At 47.0% G+C, this 12354-nt stretch overlaps 1 protein-coding gene across 1 annotated transcript in view; it reads left to right on the top strand.

Annotated features, from left to right (window-relative positions):
• LOC142900668 (glypican-5-like) overlaps positions 1-11360 on the top strand; it is a 446285-nt gene extending 434925 nt beyond the window's left edge. The window contains exons 11-12 of the mRNA XM_076045076.1: positions 10857-10975; positions 11066-11360. Of these exons, the coding sequence (XP_075901191.1) occupies positions 10857-10975; positions 11066-11167 (221 nt within the window). The 3' untranslated portion in view covers positions 11168-11360. The remainder of the gene's footprint in view (positions 1-10856; positions 10976-11065) is intronic.
• Positions 11361-12354: the final 994 nt, after the last annotated feature.

The raw sequence follows: 12354 nt of genomic DNA, 5'->3' as shown, positions 1-12354 counted from the left end.
AAAAACGGAAAAAAAAAAGAAGCAATAAATGACAGAGGGGGATTCTCTGCATATAACCCCCCTCCACCCACCGTATGGCATCTCTGCGCAGAAGAAAAACTAACAAAGCTCGGCCGTGGAACCGAATGACATGTTTCGCAGTGGGTCACTCATTTATTTCTTTAATAGTTGCACCTTTTCCTTTGTTTTTTTTTTTATGTTTTTGTCATCCTGCAACCAAATGAGAAGATGTTGTTTGGGATGAAAGTGGCAGTGAGCGAATTACCGCAGTGTGCCCGTCCGTCCACGCTTCCTGGCTCCATTGAAATTCAGCCGATGAGCCACATCTGTAAAAATCGGAGCCGCTCAAACGTGCAGCTTGTTATTCCGCAGCAAAGGAGGAGCAGAGGAAGGAAACTGAGCTGCCGCTAAAAAGTGCACAGAAATTGATTTTCTTTTTTTTGTATTATTATTATTATTTTTTTTGCTGGGAGTGTGTGTGTGTGTGTGTGTGCACACGTGTGTGCACCTAACAAGTGCTTCTGGTGTGCACCAGCATGCGTGTATTTGTCGCATCGCAGCATCATCTTCCGGAGTCCAGCATGTTTTATGGATGCCCCAGTTTAGAGGCGTCCCAGTCGTCCCATCGGCTGAACCGGGCCCAGTAGCTCGCCGCTTCACGACTCTCCAGATATCAAACCATTGTTCTCTTTTCAGCCGAGCGTGATTGAACTGAAACGGTCCGCCCCTCGTTCCCCTCGGACCGTGTTTCTGAACGCGGGGCGGATGAAACGCAGGAAATACTCCTTCCTATCTTGTAATTACTCCCTGTGACATTTGGCTCCGGTTGAATACTAAAAGCGGGAGAGCAGAGCAGAGGAGAGGACGGGATGGAAGAAAGGAGGAAGGGGAAACTGCAGTGCTTCTTGGTCGCCAGCGAGTGCGCCTTTTCATTTTTGTAGGCCGCTGAACAGAGAGGAAGTTATTTTGGCGACGCTCAGACGGTGCAGGGGATGTAATTATTTGATTGAGCTCCGTTTACATGTTGCTCTCCGCCAGACGGGACGACTCACTTGGCAGACGTCGCTCAAGGATCAAAAGCAAAGGACGGTCAAAAGACGAGGCCATCGCAACACGCGCGCACACACACGCGTGTGCGCACACGCAGAGAGACACAGGCACACATGAGGCAGCTTAACTCGTCAGGCTGCAAATGGAGAATTTTGCTCAGAAGTCCCACCAAAAAGGCTGCAATTTTTTCCTTTACATACGTATATATATATATATATTTTTTTTTTTTTACTTGTTTGCCGTTTAGAGTTTTGATTCGTTTCATGTCTGCTGAAAATATGTTCAATTCCCCAAGCTCTCCGTAGCCGCTGTGGAGTAACCGATAAAAATGTGCAAATGTGTACCACTTAAAGGGCCAATCGCAGATTTTCCTGATAGCGAGAGAGCGCAGCTAAACCAGCGTAAACCAAAACTCCGAAACCCCATCTCCTCGTACATACTGTAGAGCGAGGGTCTTGCTCACACCGCTATATTTCTATTACGCTTTCTGCTGTCTCGTTTTCAAAAAGCGGTGGTTGCTTGTCACTATTAGTAAGGATGTTGGGGAACAGTTCCGCCAGCCGGGATAGGAGGAGGACTAGTCTGTGAGCACCTCCAGTCCTCCTCTTGGTCAACAAGAGAATAGAAACCAACAATCAGAGGGCGTTTGATGCTCTTGAGAAAATAACACCACTACAGCCTCATATACACATTTCTTTATTTCTGTCGATGATGAAACTCACTTATTGCCATCTTTCTGTATCAAATGGAGTGGAATAAATTGTGTTTTTTTATTTGGATGGATACAGGTAAAAAAAAAAAAAAAATCATGTTTTTTTTTTTTTACACACTAACAAGCACGGATACTTCGACATCCTTCCAGACGTCACAGCTCGTGTAAGAAACACGTGAGATCATGTGGGAGACAAACATCACACACGCGGGTATTAGCATCAACCTTCACTTGCAGCATCGCCTTCGCACCATCAGATGCAACTAAATCTTACACGTGGGGCCTGTAAATGTCTTTGTATTCTTTCTTTTTTTGCACAATTCACTGTAACCCATTTCTCACTCACCACTCCCCGCGCTGTGAATTCACGGATCGCACCCATTGATTTCCCCCCGCCGCCGCCGCCGCCGCCACCACCGCCGCCACCACCGCCGCCCTCAAACAGCACCACCCCTTTCTTGGCTGCCACTACAATGTCAATAATGTAAATGTAATCTCAGCCTCTCCTCTCTCTTCTTCACGCCTCTCCTCTTCACTCCTCTCCACTCGGCTCTCCCCTGATATCTGCAGTGCTTTATTGTGATGAGGGACGAAGGAATTGGCGAAAAATAGTCCCGTATGCAGCACTCCTGTCAAGAAACCTCCTCTATCCACTGAACTCAGAAAGCTATATTTTTAACTTAAAAATAGTTTTGACTTAGCGAGGCCTTGAATACATTTTAAGCTTTATTTTTTTTTTTTTAGAACCAAATATATTTTTACTTCAACTTCCAACTTCCAGGGGGTTCCACTTTGAGGACAGTGAAGAAGAAAAAAAAAAGGGGGGGGGGAGGCGTGGCCCGTTTTCTGCCATGTCTTTAGGGCTGAGCTGCGTAAAGTGTTTTTGTTTTTTGGGCTTTGTGTAATCTTCTCTGGCCCTCTGCAGTGAGAACCCGCCTTCCATCCTGTGAAGCCTCTGATTAACTGGTGCTCCGAGCGCTGTTGGGACTTAGCTCTCATTTCACATTTTGCACGAAACGAGCACCAGAGAATATTGTACCGTTCTATTGGCTGGAACCTCCATCGAGTCATTGTCTTGCTTCCCTTCCATCATCTCTGCTTTGCTCCTCGGGCCCTCTCCCCCCCTCATTACCCCCTAGGGTCACATTCGTAAAGGCTTGCAAATCTCTTTCATCTTAAAGGAGAAGGACAATATCTTTTTTTTTCTCTCTCTCTCTCTCTTTTTTTTTTTTTTTTACCAAGCGCTTGAACGTGATTCACTCTTGCCTAAGGACAGTTTGATCTGCATTTGTAGGCATCCGTGTAAAGGGAGCGAGGGAGAACAATAAAAAAAAAGAAGAAGGTCTGGACAGACTCCTAATCTGCACTTGTGACTATAAAAGTTCCCGGAGTGAGCCTTTTCATCAGATTGATCAGTGCTGTAAAATGAAACTACTTCCTTACGTGAGGGTGTAAAATGTTGCCGGAATGTAACTCGGCGCGCTGCTCATCTAACAGCAAGACTCGGATCATTTTTCTTGCGCTCCCGCTACTTCAATTTGAGCCCAACAGGGCCAACAAGCGAAGAATCACAACCACCTAATAAGGGATATCAATCAGAAAATAGAAGAATAATACAGGAGTGCCGCGGCGCACCACCAACCGTACCTGCAGTGTTAACCTTCGGCACCTTGTTTTCGTTTGCCCTGTAATATTGCCTCCCAGTTATTAGAGGCGGATGCTTGTACTTACACAGTGAAAAGGTCAACACTGATTTGAAGCATGAGGCGAGACCCGCTCGCTTTGTTATTATTTAACCGGAACCAATAACCTATTAGAAAGAGAATTTTCCTGCAGCAACACCTGCGAGAGACCCAAACACGCTACAATTTAAAGTTATTTAGCATGTAAGCAATTATTTTTAAAATCTAGTTTGATGATTCCGACTGCGTATTCGCCGCCTCGAAATGAACAAACTATTATTCTGGTTTCCACGAGCACAGTACTGGTTTTTGTATATTTGCGCTGAAGGAAGTTGCATGGCGGAAACAGAGGACTTAAACCTCTCTGGATGCAACTAAAAGGTTTGTAGCTTCCAAAATCACGTAAAGTGTTTAGGAAGCTACGAAAATATGGAGTTCACGCTAATAATAATAATAATTCATTAAGTTACGCACAAGCTTCCTGGTTCCTTTAAGAAGGTGTCCATCAAGCTGGACTACTGTCACCTCCTCTATCTTCTGTTAGACGATCTATCTACGAAGCTAATGCAATGTAAATGTGGATTTATGTTGGCAAATGTTGCTGTTAATCACCTGATGCTTTGGACTCAGTTGCTTTACACCTTGTAGTTCTGTGTTGCAGAAACTGCTCACAATCTCATTAATGACCAGACAGAGAGAGTGCGTTATTTTATTCCCCACTCATTCATTCATTCATTCATTCATTCATTCATTCATATCTTGCAATCGTGAAAATTGCTCATTTCCCCGTCAGTGTTGTAAAAAATGGGATGTAGGGTATTTGGGCAGCATTATCAGGGATGATCTTAGTGAACCATGACATCTCCCTGCACGCATTTTAATCCCAGCTTAATCCCAGAAAATGCAATGATTGTATCCTTGTTTTTGTTCTGTTCATTCTTTGTTTACTTGCTTCTTCTAATGATGTGGACCTAACAGTTTGAAATTAAGTTGATTGATTGATTTATTGCGATTGAGTGGCAAAAACTCCAGAGCCAGTCGGGCTTCTCATTGAAGCTTCTCAGTAAGTGATGCGAAACAACTCGTCCAATCAGGTGTCATTTTGCCATAATGCTTCCTTTTAAAATCTGAACTGATTTAAACGGTTGGATTCGTGCGAATGTTTCTAACACTTTGCTGCCACAGTCTCACAGCTGGGTGTTGGCAGGATCAATTACACACACACATGTGCGCACGCACACACTGACTCACAAAGCAACTCCGCCCACTAAAACACAATCATCATCAGGGGGGCTACATCTGCTGCTCCTCCCATACAGATGGGAGGAGGGAGCAGAGTGCCAGAAGAGAGAGAGAGAGAGAGAGAGAGAGGGGGAAGCGGTAAATGACAGTGTTTGGTGTGAGTGTGTGTCGGGCATGCCAAAGCAGCGAGAAATAGAAAGCGTGGGTATCGTTAGCTTGGATGGATCCGCAGGTTGAGGATGAGGCTCATTAAAGAATTACACATTCACTTTGCTCCCACCGCCTCTCTCATCCGCAGGGGGCTCAGGGCCTGTATCGTCTAACGAGCCCTGACGGAGATGAGACAAAAGAGGGAGAAGCGAGAGAAAAGAAGGAGCTGAACTTTATTTGAAATGCACGTCGGATATCGTTGTTACCCGACAAGCATCGCTCTCCGTGCTGTCAGCCCGTCAACCTTTTGCTGTTTGCCTCCTCCACGTCTGCCCGTCTCTCCGCCGGGCCGGCCGCTCGCTCGTCCCTTCCGCCCGAGCGACTTTTGTTCACGCGAGTGTGATTAGACATGATCCTGGTATTAGTCCTCCTCCTCTTCCTCCTCTTCCTCCTCTTCCTCCGCCGCGACGCTCCCACGCGTGACCTTTCGCGAGAAGGAGCGTTGCTCGTGCTTTTTCTTCCCCCCCCCCGGCCTCACCCTCCTATGTATTCATTAAGCATTACACATACCGCACACACCGCAGCAGACAACGCCCCCGCTGGCCTGTGTTGATGTACAACCTTCACCCGATCACTGCGCCGCCTGTATCCTTTCATCCGGCGGTGGCTCCCTCGCCGCCTCGGTCTTCAGCTCATTCCTCTTTCCTCCCAAGGTTTTTTATGATTCCACTGGAGGCCATTCTGAACCTCGTTCCGCGTGACCTTGCGCCGGAGCCTCGGCGCAAAGTCGAACCCTCGGCCATTATTGTGGCCATTAAGAAGGCGAAACACAACGTGAGAGGATTCATTATCTAATTGAAGAATCGCCGGTCAGATTATTTCACCGTTCCTTGATTTGGAGGCGGTGGCGCCTGGTGATGTAGATCAGCGTTGCTCAACTGGTGGGTCGCGACCCAAAAGGTGGGTCGTGGAGTCGTTTTGAGTGGATCACGGCTTCATTTTTTCAGGGATTTTGAAATGAAAAAATCTTTTAAAAATTTACAACTCATAGCACTTGAATTTCTTCCTCTGTCTCTTGCCTGTTTCTCGAAGCGAGCGGATTGGATGTGGAATTCCTGAAAAAAAAAAGGCTTTAAGAAGCTTTTCGTTGGAGAACGCCGGCAGGATGGCCGAATGAGATTTAAGGAGTCTAAAGCCAAGCTATCCAGCTGCCATGCAAAGTGAATGTGTGCGTTTCTGCTGGTGTGATTTATGCTGTGAGGTGTGCTCTGTATAGAAACACCCTGCCGTGACTGTGAAAGCCAAGAATCCTTGTGTTACCCGAAAGTGAATTTAGCAGCGTCTGTCCATCACCATCCCCGGAGCCTTCGAAATAAATTGTGCCATACACAGTGGGTATTATTGATGCTTAAGGATCATAATCTATTTTCCCTTCTTCTGAGAAAAGCAGTCTCACTGAGTATTGTGCCGCATACTAAAAAAGCTAAAAAATACAGGAAAAGAAATCCCCCTGTGGTGCCTCATTCACTCTCTGGTCTCAATGATTTAGTTCAACAGGGCTCCATATATAACAATTTGACAGCAGAAAAGGACATTGGGAGATAAAGCGCACTGTCTTGGCAGGACATTAGAACCTCATTACTCATATTACCAGTATTAACATACAACGTGTATTCAGTAAATTGCATTCGTTAGTGATATATCTATCATCGTTCTTCGCTCCGTGCTTTTTTTTTCTCCTTATCTGTCGGGTTAAATTGTTATGTGAGCAGTTTGACTCACGTCTTTTTGTTTGTTTGTTTGTTGGTTTTTTTTATGAGTCTTTAAGGGCCTTTTTACTGTCATCGGTGACCTTACAAACAGTGCTGCCGCCAGTCCTGGCCCAGTGTGAAAAGGACAAGCACTGCAAAAATTTAAATATTATTTGCAGGGTTTTTTTTGTCCTCTTTGGTGTATAATTTGATTCTGATAAGTGCTTGCTGGAGTTATAATCCATCTGCCCTTTACCATGTTCCTCCTACCCTCTGTGTGTGTGTGTGTGTGTGTGTGTGTGTGTGTGTGTGTGTGTTCTCCCAGGGGAACTGTGGCTGAAGTAATGAAATGCTCATTACTGATTCAGCTAGAAATGCCGTGGATACATTTACACACACACACACACACACACACACACAGACACGCACGCACACACACAGACACGCACACACGCACGCACACGCACACACCAGCTATAGAGACGCTTTCCAAGGTCACCTCACATAGTGAGCGTGTGCACGCCCTCATGCATGTGTGTGAATGCCACAGAGAGCCAGCGAGCATACAGTCAGTTGTGTACACACAAATTGAGGGGCAACAAGATTGAGCATAATTGGGGCGTAAATTGACAGTTCTGCACAAAACACCGCAGGAGTCTGATATCCGACGCGGCCATTAACACACACACACACACACACACACACACACACACACACATACACACACACACACACACACATACACACACACAAACCAGGAGAACACTCACACTCACATACACATTCACGCACGCACACACACACACACACACAGCAGACACATTATCCATTGAACCAGTTCTTCCCTGCTTTTCCATCATCTCACTTCCACACAGACAAACACACATATTGCATTTCAGACGTTCACGCTCACCGTGCTGAGGCTTCTTTTCCCGCTTGGACGCATCAAAAATGCTGTTTCATCAGCTGGTTATGAATTCGTTTTTCATGTGATGCAGCAAATCTGAGGTTTGGGTATTTAGGATTGGTAGAGCAGGCAGTCTAAGATGGTGTCGAGTTGAACTGCTCTCGATTGTATTGAGCTTAATTATAGCATCGCAATGGTCTCGTACATTACCAAAGATTATGAAAAATTTATTTTCAAATTAGAAACTTTACATGAATTTTTTTGCAGTTATTGCCCACCTACGTGATGTGGGCCTGCGCTAAACTCAGGACAGTTTGTTGAGTGATTTCAGATTCAGGTTAGACTTACACATGTGCACTTCAAGGACCTAAAGGCTCGTAGAACAGGGACCAGGCCAGTGGAAGTGGATCGCACCAACTGTGCCAGTTTACTCAGCAACTCTGGGTACTTACTTACTTTCTGACTCACGGGTTAAATCCAAGGCTTTTGTGACTTCGCTACAATGACAGCCATATTGTTGACTGCTTAATGAACTTATTAATGACTCTACTCTGCCTCCACCCTGTCAACAGTGTTTCGCCGTCCTCTCTGCAACCTCTCGCTGCGTGATTGTTTCATTACCGTCTCCGACTCCTCTCTCGAAACGTCGAGACGCAACCGTGAGAATTGTTTTTGTTGATCTCAATTATTTAAAAGTGCGTTGCGGCTGATTTGGTGAGGTTGTGGCTCAGGGTCGATGGCTGCGGCGCCAAATGGATTTCAGCTGAGCACGCGCACCCACACGCACACAATGCATTTTAGATGGGGACTTTCTGCAGTAGGAGTCGGTGTGAGGGTGTTTTCCGTGGTACCATGTCGACGTGTCCTCGTGGCTGCTTCCTCGCTGATCGCCGCCGCTGCAGCAGCTCTGATTTATGGCTCCTCTCCACCTGTTTGGGGCTTCTCACCGTCATCGCGGGGATTTTCTTTCATCTTGGATCCAATTCCATTTTTATCGTGATATTTTGGAAAAAGTGTCTCAATTACAAGCGGGCGGTCGGGGGGACGTTTATGTATCTGCTGCCACGGTGTTACGCACCATGGCTGGGGCGGCTCCGCTGTCAGCGATACACAGAGGCGGCTGTCGCCCTGACTTGTAAACCCCATTATATTTTTCCGTGGGAATCCAAGCGGCTCCACGAACGGGGGTTGCCGGTTATTTACGACGCCGCTGGAGAACAGTCAGATCGGAGACATCAATCTGCAATTGCCCGGACGCGGGCTTAAGCTGACAGCGGAGCTCTGCATCCCACCGATAGATCCTACACGTGACGCCTTTCACACCTTTCACGTGCACGCACGCACGCAGGCTCGCACGTATCTCTCACATCGCATTTGAGGCTCTCAAACACGCCCAGTGGTGTGGAACACACCAACTGTACCTGCTAGTGTGTGTGTGTGTGTGTGTGCGTGCGTGCGTGCACGTGCAGTATTTCTACCTAGTCTGACACGTCCTAGAATGCCTATGAAAGATCAGTTGGCCGAAGGCGACGTGGAGGAAGCCTGCGTGCTCGGCCTGCTCCCCGCAAGCGTGTGCAGAGGCAGCCTTCCAACTTTGACTGATTGGAAATGTTCGGTCTAATTAGAAACGTGTTGCTTTCTTGACTTCTGGGTCAGGGCCACAACTTCATCTTCACCCAATAGTGAGGGCGTGTGGAGGTTAGCATTGAGTTTTTAAAGTGTTTTAACTTATTTATCATTGTCTTCTTTTGGGGCCGAGGGCCGGGGGCTTCTTTGACCCTTTGAAACACAGTGCATAAATCATCCCAGCTATTAACTCAAAGTCAAAAATATAGACTTTCCCCTGCGTGTGTTTGACTTTCTTCCACCTTCTGTGTTCGCTTGATGATGTTTACATGTGCAGCAGAAGACTGTTTCCCTGCTTTTCCGTAGCCGCGTGTAAAAATGACGGTGATAAAAACGATAATACCTGCGAAACTTAACATCGCGCCTCCTTCCTCCGAGGAAGAAAGAATCTCTTTGTCTATTGTGTGAGAGGACAATGTGCATTGTGAGAGACAGAATCAGATTTCTGCTGAAGCAGGGGTGTGTGTACATGTGTGTGTGTGTCTGTACATGTGTATTGTGTATGCTGTGAGGTGGGTGCCAAGATAGTACTCACCCCACGGTGATTTCTGTAAGAGGGCAGGTGAGTTTGTCTTAGGGTCTGTGTGTGTGTGTGTGTGTGTGTGTGTGTGTGTGTGTGTGTGTGTGTGTGGCCTGCTGGCCGGCTGGCTGGCTGGCTGGCGGCACAGTCTGCCTCCCTGCCATCCTAATCCACTCATTTACCTGAGCCCCTCCCATGAGGGTCCTGGAAAACTGCCAACACACGCACACACACACACACACACACACACACACACACCACCTCTACACAGACGCACATACCGAGACAGACGCACATATGAATATGAAAGTGCGGCTGGTAAAGACAGGGTCCATATGTGCATGTGCTCATTAAGTGAAGCCGCACAATTCAGTCAACACCAGAGATAATTTTCAGAGATAATTCTGAGATGAGTTGAATGAGAATTTTGTAAATTTCGCAGCCACTGGATGGATGAACGGCTTTCAGCCTGGGACTCAGACTACTCTGCTCGACTATTCATTCACTCTGAATAGACCTTAGAGAGATCCACTTTTCCACAATATCAGTCTGACACACACACACACACACACACACACACACACACACACACACACACACACACACACGCACTCGTGATTTGTAAGCCATTCTGTTCCCTCCTTATTGTGTGGTGCCCTGTGGTCGGATACACTTGTGCACAACAATGAAGTAAATAGCTGCATAAAAAAAACACAGTTCCGGTTGGAGCAGCCTGAGGGACTAAAAAAAAACAACCCTGCATTGTTTAGCCAAGAGGTCGGACTTTTTGAAGTGTTTTTCAATGTGGTAAAGGTTTATCATTTTTAAAAAAGAAGATAATCTCTCTCACTCTCTTGGCAGCCTATGTTTTCTCATGAAGGTAAAGCCGAGCGGTTGAGTCACAAAAGGGAAATGAGGGAATAAAAGCTTTGAAAACTCTGGCATTTATTGTAATTTATTACTTAAACAAATCAAATCTACAGTTTTGTCCAGTCTGCCGTCGTCCATAAACCGTCTTTGTGTTGGGTTTTTTTTTCCTCTGTTTGCGAGATCTCTGGACAGCATTGCCACTTTTACATTTCACTACGCATCCTATGAGCATGTGGCAAATAAAGTTCTTGAATAACACCCTCCATCCGCCCCGTCGCTTTTTGTCATATTGACTGAGTGTCTGTCACCTTGTCTGTGTGTGTGTGTGTGTGTGTGTCTCCCGCAGGCGAGGCGACAGCCGATACGTTCAGCGGCCGAATCCCGGCGACAAAGAGCGAAGCCCCGCCTCCTCCTCCTCCTCCTCCTCGCCGTCCCGGCCCTCCTCATCGTGTGTCACCGCCACAGGTGCGCCCCTCCTCCTCCCTCCTCCCACTCCCCCCCTCCCTCCAGTCTGTTCTTCCAGCTCTTACATCACGCCGCCTCTCCTTCCCCCAGGTGGCCGTCCGAGGCTCCGCCCACATGATGTCGGCGCCGCGGCCCGCGACCCTGCTGCCGCTGCTGCTGCTCGTCCTGCTGTCCGCGTGCGAGCGCCACTGACGGCGAGGAGGCGGCCTCGGAGACGATGACGGACAGAAAAAGAGACTGAGAGACGGCTTTAGTTGGAGAAGTTGGGGAACCTGAGTGCAAGGAAGGAAACCTCCACCTTCATCCCCGCCATGGTCCGGGTTGGTGTCGAGCCATCAGCGCTGGAGGATGAACAGCATGCGCCCTTATGTTATCTGTACTTACCTCTACATGTTTGTGAAGTTTATTTTTTTGTATTTAACTCTGATAGGCTAGGTTGCACAGCGCTACTGACATTTTTTTGTTTTTGGATGAGATGTAAATACAAATATATATATTATATATTTATACAAATATTTCTATAGATAATAATGATGTGACGTGCGTATGTGTGTGTGCGTGTGTGTATAGTTATTAATATAGAACAGCGCGGCTTGGACTCAAATGTTCCCGGGGATGTCGGGCTTGGTTTTGACCTTTCTGTTCTGGAGACCCCCTGCAGAGATGAACGTCCATGACTGGCTGGAGTTCAGGCTCCGGGCCGCCGCCAACTGTGAAGGCTCGAGAGGGACGGGATGTTGTTTTCCTGAGCGACTGAGCAAACGGTTACGCAACGAACATGTGACGCGGCATAATGAAGAAGCTGACAGTTTGGCCCGGCACAGCATGGCAAAACAGGCACAGATATTTTTAGTCCTCTCGTTGTTTAGCGAGTAAATAAGTTCTCTAATTGTGTTACCGCAATTATACGGAAGCTGTGGTTGAAAAATCCCGACCGGCAAGGCTTTCCTAGGTTGGAATTGTGAGCGGTCCCTGCTGATAATGCCGTGTCCGACACTTATATATGGGTCCATTACTGAATGCACATAATGAAAGGCGATCATTAGCCAGGCCTCCAGTCGTCCAGTCTGAACCAGCTCTCTTAACAGGAACTGCAAAGCTTGCTGGTTTCTCAAAGTGCACCGGTTTGGGATCTGCTCGCTTGCATTTCTGCTCCAGTTCCAGGCTGCAACAGCCGTTCTCAAAATAAGAGTGTCCTGAATAATATAAAGGCACCTAATGTAGAATATCTAAAATTAGACTGGACCCGTGACAATGACACAGCTGGCTGCCTCACTGCCGTGTCAAAAACACTGACAGCCCAGGTACCGGCTCCCCTTCAGTCAGACAACACTTTGTATTTTGTATTTTTAGTGTTTCCAGTCCCGTGAAGACAGTGA

Source organism: Nelusetta ayraudi, unplaced genomic scaffold (assembly GCF_046127955.1).
Source record: "Nelusetta ayraudi isolate G7.1 ecotype Tasmania unplaced genomic scaffold, CSIRO-AGI_Nayr_v1 ptg000084l, whole genome shotgun sequence".
NCBI classification, from domain to species: domain Eukaryota; kingdom Metazoa; phylum Chordata; class Actinopteri; order Tetraodontiformes; family Monacanthidae; genus Nelusetta; species Nelusetta ayraudi.
The sequence above is the reverse complement of the archived record's forward strand: the minus strand, read 5'-3'. Positions and strand labels throughout refer to the sequence as shown.